Source organism: Amblyomma mixtum, chromosome 3 (assembly GCF_055824585.1).
Source record: "Amblyomma mixtum isolate Tamu chromosome 3, ASM5582458v1, whole genome shotgun sequence".
NCBI classification, from domain to species: Eukaryota; Metazoa; Arthropoda; class Arachnida; order Ixodida; family Ixodidae; genus Amblyomma; species Amblyomma mixtum.
In genome coordinates, this window is record NC_143014.1 from 187,631,430 (window position 1) to 187,651,370 (window position 19,941).

The following is a 19,941-nucleotide window of genomic DNA, read 5'->3' on the forward strand; positions in this document are numbered from 1 at the left end:
GGAGGCGTACGAAAACTGTAAAACTGATTGGCAGCAGCGTGTAGGTGCGGAAGGGTGCTACCTTGAAAAATTGTAATCGTTTGTACTATTCTCTTGAATAAATTTTGTTGAAAAAAATGAGTCCTACTACTTTCAGAACAGACCATGTACGTGCAGCATTGTGCTAGCTGCATTGAACGCTGTGCATTTGTTTGAAGTGGCGCATCTTGTGGAGTGGCTATGAAATCTTTGGTTTTATCGAAACTACCACCTGACTGGAAGACGGCTCGCGCTGTTCCCATCTTTAAAAAAAGCGAACGCCCACTAATACAAAACTTCTGTCCACTGTAAGTTGCTAAACATATTATTGCAAAATATATTAATGAATTTCTCGAACAACACTCTGTATTAGGTAAGTAATTTTCAGCATGGCTTCAGAAAAGGTACAGTGACCCTATTAGTTACAACAGTACATATATTTGCAAAAACTTTAGATAAAGATGGTCACACTGTGTAGATTTATGTATTTCAGGAAAGTGTTCAACAAAGTTAGTGATGTAAGACCAATCCAAAAACTAAAAGGCCTTATTTCATCGATTGCCAATTATCTCACCAGTAGAGAACAGTTTGTTTCAGCTGATGGCTGCAGCTATAGTTCTTTTTCTAGTTACCCGGGGGTGTGCCCCATGGAAGTGTCCTGGAGTCGTTACTTTTTCAGTTGTGCATAGATATTGTTACCGTGGTTACCCCAGGAGCACAAACTCGACTGTTTGCCAATGACTGGGCGTTATTTCGTAAAATTCCGTTTGTGGGTGACCAAAATGAACTGGACTCAAGTCTAGACAATTTGCTTGATTCATCACCACTAAAGGAGGTTAATAGCTACAAGTATATAGGTGTAACAATGAGTAACAATCTTTCCTACAACTTGGATATAGACAAGATACTTTCGTCTGCGTTTTGCGAGCTATGTTTTCTGAAGCATAAGCTTAGAAATTCCCCCTCCCCTCAGAATATACAAGAACTCCTAACATATAATGCAAGTACCAGACCGAAACTTGTATATTTATCTATAGTATAGGACCCCTTTACTCAACAAAACATTAATAAACTTGAAAGAATTGAAAGAAAAGCTGACAGGCTTATTCGAAGTTTAAAATAGTGGATTCTCAGGTTATGGCAACTAACAATAAAGAACTACTTGTAGTGCGAAGCACAAAATGGCACCTTGACTGCCTTTATTCACTACATAATTGTAAGCTCACAGTAGACCCTTCCACATAGTTATCCCCTCTATCCACCCGCCAAACTCAAACTCACATGTGCTCACTAACGCCATATTTCGTGAAAACTGACTGCAGCAAATTTTTGTTCATTCTACATACTATATCCAATTTGAACAACCTTACAGCTTTGTCACAATTTGAGCGGCACTGATTTAATTTTTTTCCCATATCTCTTTAGTTATTCAGTTCTGCATTCTTGTTTGTACATTTACCATATTGTGCCTGTCCTGCTTGGACCATGTTGTGGTCTGCAGTACGTACTAAATGAATAAATAAAGTAACATATGTATACATAAAAGCATTGATCACAATCATAATCAGCAGTATACTAAATAACAAAATATAACAAAGAACAGGAGGCAGTCATTACTAGCTTGAAAATCATGTAACTGAGTCACTTTCCACTTGAAACTCATTTTAGATGCAACCCATCTGATCTCAAAAAAAAAAAAAGGAAATAGAGAGGAGAGAACTGGAGGAAAGAAAAGAAGACAGAGTGCAGAGAAATAGCTTAATCTTTCCAAAGAAATATTTTATTAACAAAGAAATAGCCCAATAAAACATGAATGCAGTAAAAAAATGTCTACTCTGCAGCAATTTCTTTAAATCCTTCCACATAAACAGCACTACAAATAAAAACTAATGGCAAAGATAATATCAGATCAAATAAATATAACTGAATCCCACTATGGAACAATTCAAGAGCAAACAGATTATAGTTTTCTTAAGATCTTTTTAAAACAAGCAAAATAAAAAATCAGAATGCAAAGAATGCAATGCTAAAACCCACAGGACTCTGATTCATTCTAGTGTTACCTTGACAGCAGCATGCTTGATATGATCAGATTGTTTTCTTTTTACTTTTCTTGCAATTTCTTTGCTTTAAAAACTTAAGGGGGGGGGGGGGGGGGGGGGTGCTATGAGCTGGGTATGGAAAAGGTTTTACCTTGTTCCTGTTAATTTTTTTCTTCAATTTGGCTGCCAGTGATACTGAGGTGAAGGAGGCAGGACAAATTTTATGTTATTAAATTCTTGAGTTCCAACACTAAAGTTAGGTCATCTGTGAGGGCCATATGTGGAGGTGCATTGAAGTATGAAAATTTCTTTTTAACCCAATTCATGACATGAATATAACAGCAATTAATGCCTCTTCTAAAGATGCACGTTCTTTTCAGGCTGGTTAAGCATTATTCTATCAATAATTACCTCAGTAAGTGCTTTGAACAAAACAGACATTAAGGTAACGAGTCTGATGCTTTCGAGGTCTTCCACAGCATCTTTCTAATGGATTAGTATTAGTATAATGTTAGTGTTCTTTCATTTCTCTGGTACACTTAAGGTCACCAGACTAATAACGCGCATGCAGAGTTGCAGGCATTTTTAGTGTCTTATCACTAAATTAATAAAAATACTGGAGTTTAGAAATACAAATAAAGAAAAAAAAATTACCTGTGTTCGCCTGGCCAAAAGTTCTAAGTAGTCTATCTCAGCTTGATCAATGATCTTGACAGAGTTATAGATCAGGTGCGAGCTGATAAGTGTAGCAATGGCAAATATCTTGGCATCATAGTTTTCAGACACGTTTGTGGCTGCAAAACCTGATGACCAAAAAGTTGTGTACATTAGCTTTCTACGCCTTGGCTCCAGCAGGTTCGCAGGGCAAAAGTGAACACATACCTTCAGTGTCAAGGAAAATAAGGGACAGCTGCTGCCCTGATGGCAACTTCACTTTCAAGGGCTGCAAAAAGGGCGTAAGGAAAAGAGTGCAGTCAATGTCAGAATAAAGAATGAGCACCACATAGTCACAGGATTAAGCATGATATATTAACCCAAATCTACATAAACGTATATCCAAAAACACACTTTACCACACAATACTGTCTATGCACAAAGACACACACGTGCAAGCACAAGCACAGTTTTGCCTCCTGGGCTGTGCCATTCTTAATTGGTGACACCATTGAAAAGTGTTACAATAAAATTAAAGTTTGCATGCCCTTTTTTTCAAATGCATGTCACTTTTCGATATATGATGCACCTCTACCTCTGCATCGGATGCAAAACACGCTCCCTTACGTGTCCCTCCCTCTAGGGAAACAGCCAAAATACCAATGGCACAAGGACTAGGCTGTAAGGTTGGCAAAGGAAAATTCCTGCTCTCATACTTTTACAACTTGACCTGTGCACCAATGGCAAAAGTGCAATGCCGCTTGCAAGGACTATGTAGCAAAGTGATGCGTTCCTGGAAAAGAGCACATTCTAAATTTTACGTGATTGTGACGTCTTTCAATCCCATGACTTCATGAAGCGAGTTACAGCCAAGGTGGCAAAACCTTTTTCAACACCACATTAAAGCTGCTGTTCGGCTAGGTATAGCATTTTTGAAACCTGGAAAAAAAAAAACACTGAAAAAATGTGGACCAGAAATTAACGGCAAGGCACACACTGTTGTTGACATTCTTGTATGCACTTGAAAAAATGCAGAAATAGTCCGAGCAGTGCAAAATTTTAGGCTTCCTACACACACAAGTTCATATGCACACAGAAACTGTTAAATGCAACATTATCCAAACTTGTTAAAAAAAAATTGGGGTCTCACACACAGATGAAACCAACCACATTGAACTGGCATACACGTTTTGCAAGTCAGAGTAATATTTTTATATCTCACACCCCACAGATTAATTATTAAAAAAATATTTTGGAGCTCACTGATTATTCATTTCAGAGTGGTATAGTTGTTCATGAAGTTGTACAGCACATTCAGAAACACCCAATTTAGTTGCCTGCGATAAGGTAGCTCTAAGGTGGTTCCTTTTTCAAGCTCTAAAAAGAAAGAGACCATGCATTCAGAAAAAGCCATGCAATTTCGCAGTTTTGCACTCGGACTACAGTACCCTCACATGTAGTTTCAACAAACAAAGCCAATGCATTTGCTGCGAACAAGAGACGAGCCACCTACTTCAGTGTGGGCCCAACGGTCTAGAGCTTATCAGCCTAGCATCACATATTCCCGGGCACAAGCATTCACATTCTGCCAAAGTCACATGCAGCACACTTGGGGCAGTCGCACAAGGACTGCTACAAATCAGGCGCTCATTTTGTCCTTTCGAAATTGTCTCATCCTCCTGTGCTCACTGCAAGGGCCGCTTGTCACTTGCTCACAGAAAACATGGGGCTTCATTCATTGAAAGCACACATGAAAGCGCTGTAATCCAGGTGCACAACAGTGAAATCACTTTTTTCTTCAAATTCTGCTGCCTTTCTTTGATGCTCAGAAAAAATAACCACTTAAAAGCTATCTCATTGCAAAAAACTGGATTGATTATTATTATTATTATATCATTTATTGTTTTTTGTTACTTTTTTTATGTTTACATTTTTTTGTTAAAGAAATTATTATTCAGTGGGGCACAACGCAAAAAACCTCTGACTTGTACAACATGAATGACAATAGAATTCGGTTGGTTTCATCCGTGTGTGACTTTTTTTTTAACAAGCTTGGGTCACGCTGCATGAAACAGCTGGTGTACGTGTGTACATGTGTGTTGAATCTTTTTATTTAAAGATCAGAGCCACAGGTACTAATATCTAAAATAAAGGTGACCTGCAGTTGATTAAACAACTCAAGATTTAATAACTCAAGAGAGGGAACCTGCAGCAAAGACTTCATGCAACCAGATGTATTCACAATATTATCTAAAAGTATTTCATGCAGTAGTCATGAAAATAATCACCTCTCCCCACATCCAGATGCCCATTGTTTCAGGCCGGACGGAAGGGCCAATGCCAAATCCCTTTGTCTTCCCCATAAGCTGGTTCATCAGAAATGATTTGCCAGAGTGGAACTTTCCAACAACACCAACAGTTGCCACAGGGCCTTTGATCTTGCTGATGGCCTACAGGGAAATTGAGCATGCTGTATAAAATGCTTTGTAGCTGCAAACCAATGTGTTGTGACAAGATAAAGCACAATCCAGTCAGATTTCTAGTCTTGTCAACAGGGTCTCAATGCTGTAGTAATCCCCTTTTTTTAATTGGGGACTACTCCGAAGCAGAGACACTTCAAATTTGCGCAGAGAAAGGTCATCACTGGATTGAGCAAATGTGGTAAATGTTATCAGACCTGCTAATTCTAAATGCAGCCCATTCCACACACTAAGCCAAGGTAGGATAACCACACACAAAAAAAAAGAAATCTTGAAAATAAAGAAAAAGAGCATTAAAAGTGCCACTAGCTGTGGTCTTCAGACAAAACACAACTTCTCTAATATTAAAATTCTATAAAGAATCCCAGGCGGTCTAAATTAATCCGGAGCCATCCACTATGGCGTCCCTCACAGCCCGAGTTGCTTTGGGACATAAAGACCCCACAATCCAATCTTTATAAGAAAGCATTACAGAATACTGACTAATACACCACATTTAAGTGAAAGGTTTCCATAACATCCCATGTTACTTCCTGTACGAGCAGGCACACAGCTAGAGTACAGCAAAAATCTGGTTTGCACGTGCTGCAGTGGGATAACGGAGAAACAAGGATGTGGACAGGGCACAATCACGCTCTTGTAAGCATATGTTCCCACAAAGCCCACTTCCAATGTTATCTCGCTGCGAAGGCGAACGTTATCTCGCTGCGAAGGCGAACGTTATCTCGCTGCGAAGGCGAACGTTATCTCGCTGCGAAGGCGAACGTTATCTCGCTGCGAAGGCGAACGTTATCTCGCTGCGAAGGCAAACGTTATTCCGCTGCAAGCAACAAGCACACCAAATGATTAGCGAAGCCTTTCAAACCCTTCCGGACTTCCAGATCCTCCCGAACTTTTCACCTTTCCCTGAGGCAAAGGACACATTAATGGCTGCCATTTTGATAACATTGTTCCAATTATCTTTCCACACTCACATTTGTGCACTTTGATCGGAGAGTTGAAAGTGTTCATAAAAAATTAAAGGTGCTCTTAAGTCTCCTTACGTATGGAAATGCGAAAGCATTTCGATTTCCGTTACTTCCTGTTCCTTAATAATGTTATTAATCATTTTTTAAATTTAAATTTTTATTATTTTTATCCTTATTTCATTTTATTGATTTTATTTGTATTATTTTTTATTTATTTTTATACTTTAATTATACTTTATTTTATTTAGTAATTCAGTCATTTAAGCTTTTCATTAAATCATTATTAACCATCACAAATCATAATGACACCGACAGTTCGTAAGGACACGCAATGTCCACAGCCCGTGGTGACACATCCTGTCCACATAACTCATGAGGCAAGAAATGCATCCGTATTAGTCAAAGTTCCATTAAAAAGCTGCACTACTGGGGCTTGGTGTAATAATCTACAGCTTCCAAGACTTCCAAGCCTTTACATGAACCTACACTGATTAATATTTAGTTCATTAGTTAATAAATATTTAGAAAATAAATTTAAGTGTGCTCAACAACTGCCAGCAATACTACTTCAGTTTACTCTTGTTAAATGCATTTTCACTGAGGCTGGAGATTCATCCATGAAATGCCTTGTATATACAATTCCATAATTCATACAGAACAAGTGAGAAAAAAAAAAGCTGGCGAGAGTGATAAAGACACGAGTATTCTACTGTAAATGGCCAAGTAATATATTTTAGACAACATTCGTCTAAAATATACAGACCACCAGGTTTGCTCAAGGCCTCACCTTTATGTTTTCATCATCCACAATAAGTTTCTTATGATCATCAGAAGGTTTAACTATCTGTATTGGTGCATCATTAAAGGTGAAGGACTGGAGACCTGAAAAATAGTAAAAACACTACCGCTTAGCTCTTTCAAAAAACACTTGTGTACAAAGTGGCATTACATCTTTGATAAGGATGACACTAGTTTTACTTGACACCCGGAAAACAGCAAAAGCACTACTGCCTACCTCTCTCCAGAACAGTTGTGCGCGCAGTTAAATTACATGACATATCTTTTATAAGGCTGACACCAATTTTACTTGATATTAACCAAATATGACAGCACACCTGTCAGTTTCTTTTCTTTTGAAGTAGAACTTGAATCGAGAGGCTTCGAATGGTTCCTGAAAGATTTCAAATAGGAAAACCAGCTGTTAACAGAAGTGTGCAACGAATTTTGAATTTGTTACTTCAGATAAGATCGTTACATAGACCTGAAAGCTTTCAGTTTTGTGCAAAGGCATCTGTGTAACTAAAGACAATGCGCTACTTTATTGTACCAGAAAGCAAACGGAAAAGAATGTCGAAGCTCGAGAACACTCACAGCTTCTGGACAACACAATTAATAATAAAAAGGCGACATTCTTACGAAAGAATGCGCTCATCGGAAACTGCAAGCCACAATTATTAGCACAACTGCTGGCACAGCTCATGTAAGGCCAGAGATAACTCACAAAGCGCCGAACTCAAGCAACGAACATACAAGCGAATTCCAAGCAACAGGAGTGAGACTGATGAAGAGATTATACTTACTTGCCGTCACTGGAGGACACAAAAACACCAGCACTAACGTAAGCAGCGCAAGCCGCGCAACACATTTTAAACAAGCCGCCCACATGGCCCCCCTCACGCCTCTCGCGACCGTCATGACACCGGAATGAGTTCTGCTGTCGACACATATCCGCACTTTCCCTACCATAGCCCCCGACTGCAGCAGATCAGCACCACTAAGGATGGCGTTACGCAATACGGGCCTTAAAAGAACTACTTTATTGTATGATACCCGCTGTGTTTACTCATGCTCCTGCAAACTTTTCTTCGCCCAAAACTTGTAATTAACCGCTCGTCGCGCCACTTGCGGCATTAAAACAAACTGCTTAGAAGCGCAAACGGGGTTTTCGTATGCTAATTTTCAAAAGGTTGCGGTTAACTGGTTAAACGCTGTACTTGCGTCGGACGGACGCGGTACGTTTTTTTTTGTTTTTTTTTAAGGCGAAGGCCTTTAAAGGCTCATACTGTCGTGACCAAGACCTAATTTGTCCGCATTTCAGATTGGTCGAAATGGTCATGACGTCAATGCGCGCGAATTTTGACGGCTGTCCACCGAATTACGTGAGACAGTTACTGCGCAATTTCCTTTCCTCAAATGCAATTTTCGACTGGAGTCCACCGAGATATGTGAGACAGTTACTGCGTAATTTCCTTTCCTCAAATACAATTTTCATTTTCTTCATTATGGCCCCTCTTTCTCTTCTTTCACTGCACTTCCTCCCTTCCTGTACGGTGCGGTTCAGGGTTGGTGTTTTCCAGACACCATAGTTCAGGTGTCCACCGAGTCGACAGGGAATTACAGCGCCATTTCATTTCCTCAAAAAGCGTTGCGTTCAAAGGGCAACGCATCGCGCCGAGCGGGTGGTGGCGTTCCGTGGACTCCCTGGCAGCGCTACAACACGCTGTCGCGTTCCACTGGCAGTTAATTAATGCACCAACAGAATGTGAAGTGAAAAATGGCGTAGCATAATGCAGCACTCAGGCTTTCGCCTTTCACCACTTTAGCTTCTAAAGTTCGTCGTAATTTTTTTTAAGGCACGCCGGACGGATCTGATCGTTGTTTTTCAAAGTCCGGTCTTCTAGACCGGTGTTACCACTTTGCAACGTCCATCTTTCGCCACTGATCGCACTGCAAGCAGGGAAGATAGCGGAGCATGGAGGAAGGATTCCATCTTTGTAGCGGAGATAGTCCTTTGAGCACTTTACACTATTATGGTTACTACGCTCTTCGACCAAATCATCAGATCGCTTTCGTGATGGTAGCGCGAAACGCAAAATGACGCCCAAGTGCAACGGCTCCAGACCAAATCGGAGCAGAGAAACCAGATGGCGAGGCTATTACATCAATACACAGGATCCATGGATGATTTCGTGGAGGAGCTCAAGGGTCGGGACCACCAGACTACAGGGGATGGGAGAACCTGGAACTAGACGCGGATTTTACGCTGGCGGAAGTTGAATTTGCCATGGGGCAGCTCCGCAACACGTCAGCGGCTGGACAAGACGGAGTGACGAATAAGGTGTTGAGAAACTTGGATTACAAGTTGGTGGGAGCACTCACAGACTTGAATAAATGCTGGCGTGAAGGAGAGCTGCCGCATGTAAATGACGCCGCTTCACAAATATCCTCTGGCAAGAATTTTCTTAAAGATGCAGTGAAGAGGAATCTGAACTCGTCTTTTTGCCGCGGGAACTCAATCTGCACGTTCCGAGCATTCTTAGAAACTTCGATTTATTGCCCTGTGTGGCCGATTTCCCTAATTAAATCGAATTAACGTCCGGCTCCCGCCTTTTTTTTTTAATTCTCCCTCGTACGGTGGGCGGAGTCGACCAACGCGTGGAGTGCCTTTCACCCAGTCCCGTGGCGGCTTGCCGTTCTGCCATCGGCGGAGTAATACGTAGTAGTCCGTAGAAGCAAATAGTCCGCGCGTATTTTTATTTCTGCGGGCTTATTTTGCGGCTATATTATCTGCCAATGAAACTATTTATTCACGGAAACCTAAAAAACAAAACAAAATAAAGCGAAAGCAAAGCCTCCAAGGAGCTGGCTGAAAGGTACTCCACGCATTGGCCGACTCCGCCCACCGTACGGGGGAAAATTCGAAAAAAAAAAAGGCGGGAGCCGGACGTTAATTCGATTTAATTTGGGAAATCAGCCACACAGGGCCATAAATCGATGTTTCTAAGAATGCTCAGAACGTGTAGTAGATCTAGTTCCCGCGGCAAAAAGACGAGTTCAGATTCCTCTTCAGTGCACCTTTAATGCTTCAGTAGAGTTAGTTCTTCGGCTAGTTGGTATTCTTGATTTAAGCTCATAGTTTTTCAGCGCAACGGCACCCGGCCAAAGAAAAGGAGCAAGAAGAGAAGAAAAACGAACAAAACGCTGATAGTTTTTCAGCGCAGCGGCAGACGGCCAAAGAAAAGAAGCAGTAAGAGAAGAAGGACGAACACAGCGCTGAAAGTCGGATGAAGCAAAGACAATACTTGCCCCCCCCCCCCCCCCCTCTCCCAAAAACGTTTCGGAGTCCCTGCGGGTGTTGTTGCTCTGAAAAACTATTAGCTTTTCTCACTGACTCCGGATCGTTTTTGGGAGTGGAGGGGGGGGGGCAAGTATTCTCTTTGCTTTGTCATCATCATCATCAGCTGGACTAGACACACTGCAGGGCAAAGACCGCTCCCATATTCCTCCAATTAACCCGGTCCTGTGCTAGCTGCATCCAATTGACTCCTGCAAACTTCTTATTCTTATTAATTATTAATGTTTTAATTTATTGTAGCCATTTCAATTTTACATAATTGCATCCTTGCTTATTGTACATTGGTATATGCACTTCAAAAATGGTTGGAAATTTCATAATTACTGAAACCTGCGCAGACCGCACAAGTGAGTAAACGGATTCGAAAGCTGCGAAAAAAACATCTTTAATATTTCCGAATTCGCCCTTGCACTGAAGCAAATGTGAACTGATATATTCATGCAAGTAGACATGAAAGTAGGGTACAAAGCTATAGTATCGCACACTGACGAGCTTTTAGGCTAGCATGACAAGAGGATGTTGGGCAGGAGAGGTTTTCAAAGGAGGCCGAAGGTTGCTGTTCGTTCTGCCGTTCTAGATACGAACTCTTTCATAACGGCATCCAAATGTGGGTCCGCAACTCTCTTCTTGTGCACGCGGAGGAGGAGAAGGTGTGCCAGCGTCCTCTGCGTCATTCGATTGCGCAGAAATGTTTTTACTCTCCTCAGAGCACAGAAAGATCGCTCTCCTGAAGCAGCTGACACAGGCACAGAAAACACGAGTTGCAGATACTGGACAACCTGGTCCATCATATTATGCATGTCTGCAGACTTCCCCTGCAGAATTTGTAAAATGCTTTCACTTGCGACCAGACCCTCGTCACGCAGGAGCGTTGGGAGAAGCACGAGTTGCGCTGAAAGCCTGCTGATGTCAAAATCTGCAGTGTGTGCTCCTAAAAGCTCATTTAGGTCATTTGACGCGAAGTTTCAACCCTCAGCAGCGTCAGACAAAATGCGTTTGAGGCTAATCAGCTGATCCATGCCCAGGGACGCCGGACGTACATTTTCAGTGGGGGGGCTAGAACAAGTTTCTTTCTACTTTTTTTTTGTTTATGTACTTAGGTTTTTCAGATATTACAATCCAAGTTTGGCTTGATTGAGAACAATTAACTGCTTGAAAAAATTGTTTTTCTTACTCAGTGTTTCTTTGATCGCAAGATGGTGCATATTTATGCAAGCATTAAAGAAAAAATTAGAAAATGAATTTTCAGTGCGCATATATTTATTGACATTTGACAAATTTACATATATAGGCATTTGTGCATGAACAAAACCATAACATAAAACAACAGTTTAAGTACCACAATACAAGCAAACGTTCTACAATGCATATATACAGTTACCAATAATGCGAGCAAGCAGCAGACATCTCGGACAGTGCTGCTCTTTTAGGTGCTTACGCGGGACCAAAAGTTGCCGCTCGCTCCGCTGTTCTACTCATAAACTCCCTGATGACGTCGTCTATACTTAGAAGCACCGTTCTTTCTTTGTGTATATGCAAAATCAAAAGATGTGATAACCTATTTTGAGTCGTTCGGTTGCGCAAATACGTTTTTATTATGCGCAGAGCACTAAAAGAGCGTTCCTCAGAAGCGACAGACGCTGGTATGGAAAACAGAAGCTGAACATACCTCGCGACCTGATCCATCAACTCGCGCATGTTTTGTGATTCCTTTTGTAGGATCTCCAAAATGCCCAGAGTTGTAGTGGAATCAGCACCGTTTAGAAGAGTTGGTAATAGCATAAACTGCGCCGACAGTCTGCACAAGCCAAAATTAACTGCACACACTCCCGAAGCCGCTTCTAGTTCATCTGCTGTGTATACTGACTACCTCCACCGGCGCTGGTTAAGATGTCTTCTAGTTCTACGAGCTGTTCCATGCCCGGCTGCTCAAAACGCTTTGTTTCACTTATCATTCGGTCGGCAGCAGCGAAATACTCCTTGCGCAGAACGGCCTTGACGTCAAGTGCAACTGGCTGGACAGGTCTATCAGTCGTCTCATACCTCGCAGGAGGTTTTGTCGGCCTTGACATACGAGGTTCCTTCAGGCCTAGGCGTGCCGCTGTTGTGCTCGTGTGCTGCCACAGCTTCTCAAACGCAATTTCAGAGCGCAACTGAGAGATCGCCTCACAGAGAGCCTCTGCTGCCTTTTTTGCACCTGCGGCGCAATATGTTGAGCTCTCGAGAGCCCTTGCTAGTTCTTCACAAGTCCCAAAGAAGGCTACGGAAATGTGGATACCTAACAAGGTTCAAATTTCTGCAAAACCCAATCGTAACCTCTAAAAATAGCCTTGCTGCCTTCGGTCATTGAACCTGGTGTCTGCAAGAGCTCCTTGAGTGTCTCTTGAACTCTAGCATAATTCTCAACGAATCTTTGCATTGACTTGAATCTAACAATCCATCACGTCGGGCCAGCTCCCTGCTTTTGCTGCTATTGAAAATTCCAGTCACTCCTGAAGAAGGGACAGAGTTGGTGCCAGAATTTTGGATTCAAGATAAAGGGTTTTCTACATGAAAGACATGAGATACGTTTGCTTCGGCCATTCTACTACCTTATTTGCATTTCAGCACAGAATGAAACCTGCGAGCATGTGGCGCTCAGCGTGGCGCCTGCACCAGAGTGTTTTTATTGTTAAAATTGACGTTCTATGAAAACCAAAATGAGGGCTAGCAGTCTAATTCATGGCTGCTCCAGAGAAATGTTCCCATGACGTCCCAGTAGGAAATTACACATTGAAGACACCCCCAAGACTCTGGAACCGGTATGAATTAAAGTGTTAGCCCTCATTTTGGTTATCACAGAACGGCAATTTTGACAATAAAAACACTCTGGCACAGGTACCATGCCGAGCGCCACTTGCTCGCTAGTTTCATTCTGCGCTGAAATGCACATAAAGTAGCAGAATAATCGAGCCAAGCATATCTCACGGCTTTCATGTAGAAAACCTTTTATTTTCAATCCAAGGTTCTGGCACCAACTCCCTCCCTTCTTCAGGAGTGACTGGAATTCGCAGTATGCAAAGAGAAGTTTGCCCGGAGTCTCAATCGCCGTCGTCTTTGTGAGTCGGATGTTTCATCGTTCAGCGTGGCGCACGAAAAGAGTCTGTCGCGGCGAAGTGGCTGGCGTGCTCTACAGCTGTTCATTGTTCGGGCTAGGGGTACGGAGGAATTAAGGGAGGAAGTTGGCGCGACGGTGCGGGTTAGTCTAATTTGTTCAGCAGAAACTTCTAAGAAAGTTTATAATGAGCAGAGTTCCTGTATGAGGTAGCCCACTCTTGCCGTCAAGGAAGCAAAGCCCGTTTCCTTGCATTTCCTGCCTAACCTCTACTGCAGTGCTACAGGAGGTTGACAGTGGTCCCCCCTCTCTCGGGACCATCTTGAAGTTGAACGGCGATATTCAAGAAGTTACTCAGAAGGGGAAACCCGACTGCACAAAGAATGCGAGGGTCGACTCAGAATGAGACCTTTTGGTTGGAAAACAAGCCTTGCAGAAAGCTGACTTACGGACTTCCCCAAATGGTCCATTATTGTGCAGGAGTTTGTGGCATCGAGGGGACGTCGTGGAAAAGCACGTTCAGCGAACTCCTCTCCTATTCAAAATTCAGTCGTCAAAATTCGCGGACGAGGAGGCTTTGCGCATGCGCAGGACGTTACTGGAAAAGTGGTCCATTCCAGTGGCTCTGTACACAGAAGCGCTTGCGAAGGGCCTTGGGAGTTGACCTTTAGGAAGCTTGGAGGAAGCCTGAACCGCGATCAAAGAAGGCCGGTGCCGTTTGTCAACCTCCGTGGACAGTTCCAGCCTTTTTGGGGGCTTATTCGGGTATGTACTGCACTATCTGCGCTTACATTATTATTATAGTTGAGTATGCCTGCTTAGCCTTGCTTCTTTTGAAACAGAAAATCCGTTAGACATACAGGTTAAATTACAGAAATGTGCTGGTGCTGTCGGTGCAGCTATGGTAGTCGTCATATCTGGGGCAGTATGATATAAGATGCCTTTATCACACACATCGCACTGTCGCGACAGCCTGTTCTGAAATTCTATGCAGAATCAGCACATTACAACTTCACGATGTCATGTTGTCATAAAAGAGTGTTGCTGCATGGTAGCAGCTCGATGTTTGTTCATTTGTTTTGATGAATTTGGTTCCTATGCTTGAAGTCGAAAAAAATTGGCACTCTCTCTCTGTCCCCGAGGCAGGTCTAAAGCATATAACGCTTCATAATTAAAAAAAGTGGCAACCAGATGTCGGACTGTGTATTCAGGTACGTATTTGTGTACACGATGATGTTCGTTCTTTTTTTTTTGCTTTTCCTGGCAGTCGGCGCTGCTGCACTATGAATTTTCTGTAACCCCCGGTGTTCTCGTTTTGCTTACCGGTGTTTGCCTCATCGCATCACAGTTATGTGAGCAGCGATTGAAAACTTGCTGCATTTTTAAATTGATTCCACTGCATTTTTAAATTGATTCCAGCCTTACACGTAATGTCTGCCTCCCAAAAAAAGATAAACAGTTTCTTCCTACCGGCTCCAAACCGTACATGCCTAAGAAGAGGAGAATCAGAAGGTACGATATCTTACAGTTCTTAGTATTTCATTCCGACTTCCATTTGTGTCAATGCATCCGTTCAACCACACTTTTTGCTTCTTAGCTTTTCCAGGTCACTACCAGATGGCGCTACTTCTGCAAAAATTAGCCCAGCCCGTCCCGACAGCACGAACGCCGTCGATGCTCAACCATTCGGCGATCTGTAACCATCATTCCGAGCTGTCCCTTCCATATGCAGACTGCTTCGCGGGAAAGTATTTTCGGTGTTTCTAAACAAAAGAAAAGTAGCCTATCTGCTATGCTAATGATAATGCCTTGTTCTATATTGATTCGGGAAAATGTTGAGGAAACTTGATTTCGCTTGTTTTAAAAACCATTCACTGAAAATAGGAGAAGGAGCCCGTTGTGAAAAGCAAAATGTGAGGATACGTCTTTGATTTCATTTGTAGAAGTTCCAACACCAGGGCCTTCACGTCGAACAGCAGGAGGAACCAGCTTTGATGAAATGAGCAATGTGAATTCAATAGCCTTCACGAATTCAAGAAACAGATCGAGGGAGGACGAATCAGCGCTGTACGAATGTCGGTCACTTCCACCCGAAACCTACAGGTTCCCCAGGAACCGAGGTGGTAGATCGTGTCAATGTGATTGGTTTGTGCGATTTCCTTGGCTTTTTTATGAAAATAAGAGCGACGTAGTCTTGTGTCACGAGTGCCGTCGACATTTCGATGAAAGAGAGGACAGTGCTAGAAGTATGGAATTAGCTTTTGTTAAGGCTGGTTTTAACAATTGGAAAAGAGCTATTGAGAAGTTCCAGTCACATGAAAAGAGGAAATTTCACTTGGCCTCCATGAGCCGAAACTTGTCATGCCAGGTAGGCATTCCTGTTTTGCGTCTCCTTTCGCAGCAATACAACAAACAGCGGGAGCAGGCCTGGGCAGCACTTCGTGTCATAGTTAGCTCTTTGTGCTACCTCTGTCTCACAGGTCAGGCTCTTCGAGGACGAGGTAAATGTGATGGAAATTTGCTCGATTTGCACAGCGTGAGATCGGAGGATGTCCCGGTCCTTAAGACGTGAATGACTAAGAGAAATAAATGGATGAATGGTGACATGCAGAATGAGCTTATAGAGATTATGACTTATAGTGTGCAACGAGAAATTGTAGAGGACGTGAAGTCTAGTCCATCTTTTGGTATCACTGCTGATGAAACAACCAATGTAAATGGTGACGAGCAGTTCACCATTTGCATGCGGTGAGTGCATAGGGATAATCTCAAAGTTTGGGAAGAGTATCTCGGCCTGTATAACGCACCTGACAGTAGATACGAGACCCTGTACTCGGCCATCAAGGACATGATTTTGCGCCTCGGCCTAGGCTTTAACTGTGTACGTGGCCACTGCTTTGATGGGACGGCAAATACGTCCGGTCGTTTTTCGGGTGTGCAAAAAAGACTTAGTGACTGTGAGCCATGGTCACTGTATGTCCATTGCAGTAATTACTGTTTAGATCTGGTACTGCAAGAGGCTAGCAGGAGTTGCGACATAATTGGAGACACTGTTAGCACTGTTAAAGACGTTTCCAACACAGTCCTCGACTCCAAGAGGCGCAAAAGTGTTTATGCTACCATAGTACTTCATACAGGACACAAGTCAGCTTTGGAGAGTGGATCAAGGCCAAATAACTTACTGCCGCTTTGCCCGACGCGATGGACCGTTAAAGTCAAGTCGATGCAAAGATTCGTTGACAATTACGCCAGAGTCCAAGCGACACTCAAGGAGCTCTTGCAGACACCAGGTTCAGTGACCAAAAGCAGCAAGGCTATTTTTAGAGGTTACGATCGGGTTTTGCAGAAATTTGAACCTTGTTAGGTATCCACATTTCTGTAGCCTTCTTTGGGCCTTGTGAAGAACTAGCAAGGGTTCTCCAGAGCTCAACATATTGCACCGCAGGTGCAAAAAAAGGCAGCCGAGGCTCTCTGCAAGGCGATCTCTCAGTTGTGCTCTGAAACTGCGTTTGAGAAGCTGTGGCAGCACATGAGCACAGTAGCAGCACGCCTGGGCCTGAAGGAACCTCGTATATCAAGGCCGACAAAACCTCCTGCGAGTTATGAGACAACCGATAGACCTGTCCAGCCAGTTGCACTTGACGTCAAGGCCGTTCTGCGCAAGGAGTATTTCGCTGCTCCCGACCGAATCATAAGTGAAACAAAACAGCGTTTTGAGCAGCCGGGCATGGAACAACTCGTAAAACTAGAAGACATCTTAACCAGCACCACTGGAGGTAGTCGGTATACAGCAGATGAACTAGAGGCAGCTTTGGAAGTGCATGCAGTTGATTTTGACTTGTGCAGACTCTCGGCGCAGTTTATGCTATTATCAACACTTCTAAATGGTGCTGATTCCACTACAACTCTGGGCATTTTGGAGATCCTACAAAGGGAACCACAAAGCATGCATGAGTTGATGGACCAGGTCGTGAGGTATGTTCAGCTTCTGTTTTCCATACCAGCGTCTGTCGCTTCTGAGGAACGCTCTTTTAGTGCTCTGCGCATAATAAAAACGTATTTGCGCAACCGAACGACTCAAAATAGGTTATCACATCTTTTGATTTTGCATATACACAAAGAAAGAACGGCGCTCCTAAGTATAGACGACGTCATCAGGGAGTTTGTGAGTAGAACAGCGGAGCGAGCGGCAACCTTTGGTCCCGCGTAAGCACCTAAAAGAGCAGCACTGTCCGAGATGTCTGCTGCTTGCTCGCATTATTGGTAACTGTATATATGCACTGTAGAAGGTTTGCTTGTATAGTGGTACTTAAACTGTTGTTTTATGTTATGGTTTTGTTCATGCACGAATGCCTAAATATGTAAATTTGTCAAATGTCAATAAATATATGCGCACTGAAAATTCATTTTGTAATGTTTTCTTTAATGCTTGCATAAATATGCACCATCTAACGATCAAAGAAACATTGTGTAAGCAAAACAATTTTTTTTCACGCAGTTAATTATTCTCTCTCAAACCAAACTTGGATTGTAATATCTGAAAAACCTAAGTACATAAACAAAAAAAAACAAGTAAAAGGAAACTTGTTCAAGCCTCCCACTGAAAATACCCTTCCGGCGTCCCTGGAGACATGTGTAAGCTGACCGTGCAGGCATTCATTGTAAGCAGGGTGGTGTAGGGGCAAGGCAGAAGCTATGTTTCAGGCAAGCGTACAAGGCTGCTTTGGGGTACCCAACAATGCACAACACCCTCGATGAACTAAAGGAGGTGCAGATGGGCCGGTATCCTTCGATGAGATTACAAACCACTACAAGTTGAGCCGGAGGGTTTTCCCGCCTCCGGATAAGACATTGGTCAAGGAGCAGGAGCTTTTGGAGAAGACTACAGACGAGATCTTTCATAATCCTTATATACTCGGCAAAATATATCCGCAAGAGGTGAAGTCGGAGTGTAAATGGCGTAGGGGCCCGGCGACATATGATCATATCCTGTGGTAATGCAAGAAAGAGCCGCCCCCAGTGCCTTGAGGCACTGGTGGCGGAGGATCCTTTGTAGTGGGAGGCCGTGTTGGCCGGCTCAGACCCGTCCGTCCAGGTCCGGGCCGTGGAGTGGGCCGCCCTGGTCACCGTCAGTCGAGGACTGATGGCCACCTACCACGGAAGCATCTATAAATAGTTGTTGTCCTCAAAATAATGGCGCGTACCCACTGCGGGGGATTGGCCAAGACACAGGCGGCGACTGACAGGTGCTCAAAACGTCAAAGAATCTACACGTGGTTTTGATGAAATAAAGTTTTTCCTCCTCCTCCCCGGGGTTTTTACAGCGAAAGGAACCACCACTTTAGCCACCTCCCGAGAGGAGCTCTGAAACTGAAACTGTCAAACAACGTTGATCCAAGCAACCTTTCCAGTGTTTTTTTTTTTGTGAGGAATACGCAAAATGATCTCTAAGTACTTGGTTTGCGTTCTCAGTAGAGTGAATTTGCAGTGTCTTTTTGTTGTTGCTTTTGAGAGAAACCAGCACTTATTTCCAAGAAGTTATTTTGCTTATTCTTTAGAAAAAAAAAATATGCTAGAAAGGACCGCACTATGTTTTTGTTATGAGCAGTATTGCATGATTATTATTATTATCATTATTATTTGCGTGAAAACCGTCACCTTCTTCGGTCTGCTTTACAAGCTTTACTGCTTTACCTTAATCTTTGTAAAGCGCCACGTAATACTCCAGCACAAAATTCATCTGTTAGTACATTCATCCTGGCATTTAATCTCTCAGTCATCGAGTTTCTTACTATTGCCTAGAGGGAAAGCTGGCGCCCCGTCTATGGGAGTTTGCGTGGAGCCCCCTCAAAACCACTTCAGCCACCATGGGCGCTCAAAGCATCATGGGCCGGTGAGCTGCGAACTGCAGAACTACAACTTTTCGCCAAAAATAATGCAAAAATAAATGCTGTTCAATAATCAAGAATGTCCTAACATTCAATATTCTGTCTAATGATTGCAACAAATGAGCAGAAAAGCATGTAAATGCTAAGTTTGCCCAAAAAAAGAGATGACTCGCTCTCCTACTGGCCAAGTATTGAACACTACACAAACTAATATTTCGTGCTTAACAGGCCCACTGTTAAAAGGAAATATGTTTTTAGAAAAATGTTGTTGCTTAAACACTTTAAAAAGTTTTTTAATGGTATTTCGAAAAAAAAAAATCTTTTATTGACGTCGTGTGCTACTGCAGTTTCGCTACTATGGCTATTGCACACTGCGTTCGCGCCAAAGTCGTCTCCGCACACACGAGCAGCGTTTTCTGAATGAAACATCTTAGTTGTGGCACTCCGTGTTCCCAAAAAAAATACAACTGTTCCGCACCAAGTAGCTCACCGGCCCATGATGCTTTGAGCGTCCATGGTGGCTCAACAGCAGCGCCGCCAGCTTTCCCTCTAGGTAAAAGTAAGAAACACTATGCTCTCAGTTGACATCCCTGTTGACATCACTTCTGCAAGCATCTGCCGGTGAAACTGTTGTCGTGTACGCAATGGAGTTTTTGCAGTCT

At 43.0% G+C, this 19,941-nt stretch overlaps 2 protein-coding genes and 1 pseudogene across 4 annotated transcripts in view; 1 reads left to right on the forward strand and 2 right to left on the reverse strand.

The window, feature by feature from the left end:
- Positions 1-8,057, reverse strand: part of LOC149353017 (guanylate-binding protein 3-like) — a 74,476-nt gene extending 66,419 nt beyond the window's left edge. Inside the window, exons 1-5 of one of the 2 annotated variants that reach the window (XM_089582218.1) lie at positions 7,743-8,057; positions 6,950-7,044; positions 5,003-5,164; positions 2,943-3,003; positions 2,715-2,863 (exon numbers count right to left, since the gene is read on the reverse strand). In XM_089582218.1, the coding sequence (XP_089438344.1) occupies positions 2,715-2,863; positions 2,943-3,003; positions 5,003-5,164; positions 6,950-7,044; positions 7,743-7,908 (633 nt within the window). In that variant the 5' untranslated portion in view covers positions 7,909-8,057. Of the gene's footprint in view, positions 1-2,714; positions 2,864-2,942; positions 3,004-5,002; positions 5,165-6,059; positions 6,146-6,949; positions 7,045-7,742 lie in introns of those variants that run through there. The other variant, XM_089582219.1, reaches the window with a different exon arrangement.
- A 9,061-nt stretch (positions 8,058-17,118) lies between these two features.
- LOC149353018 (uncharacterized) lies at positions 17,119-17,601 on the forward strand. Its single transcript, XM_089575755.1, has one exon. The coding sequence runs from the start codon at positions 17,119-17,121 to the stop codon at positions 17,599-17,601; it is 483 nt and encodes a 160-aa protein (XP_089431881.1).
- Positions 17,602-18,047: 446 nt separating this feature from the next.
- The window catches only part of LOC149353019 (uncharacterized), a 35,244-nt pseudogene continuing 33,350 nt past the window's right edge, over positions 18,048-19,941 (reverse strand). Inside the window, exon 9 of the transcript XR_016289329.1 lies at positions 18,048-18,542. The product of XR_016289329.1 is annotated as an uncharacterized LOC149353019 (transcript). The remainder of the gene's footprint in view (positions 18,543-19,941) is intronic.

Coding starts and splice junctions, on each gene's coding strand:
- LOC149353018 (XM_089575755.1), top strand. CDS start 17,119: ATGGAACAACTCGTAAAACTAGAAGACATCTTAACCAGCACCACTGGA.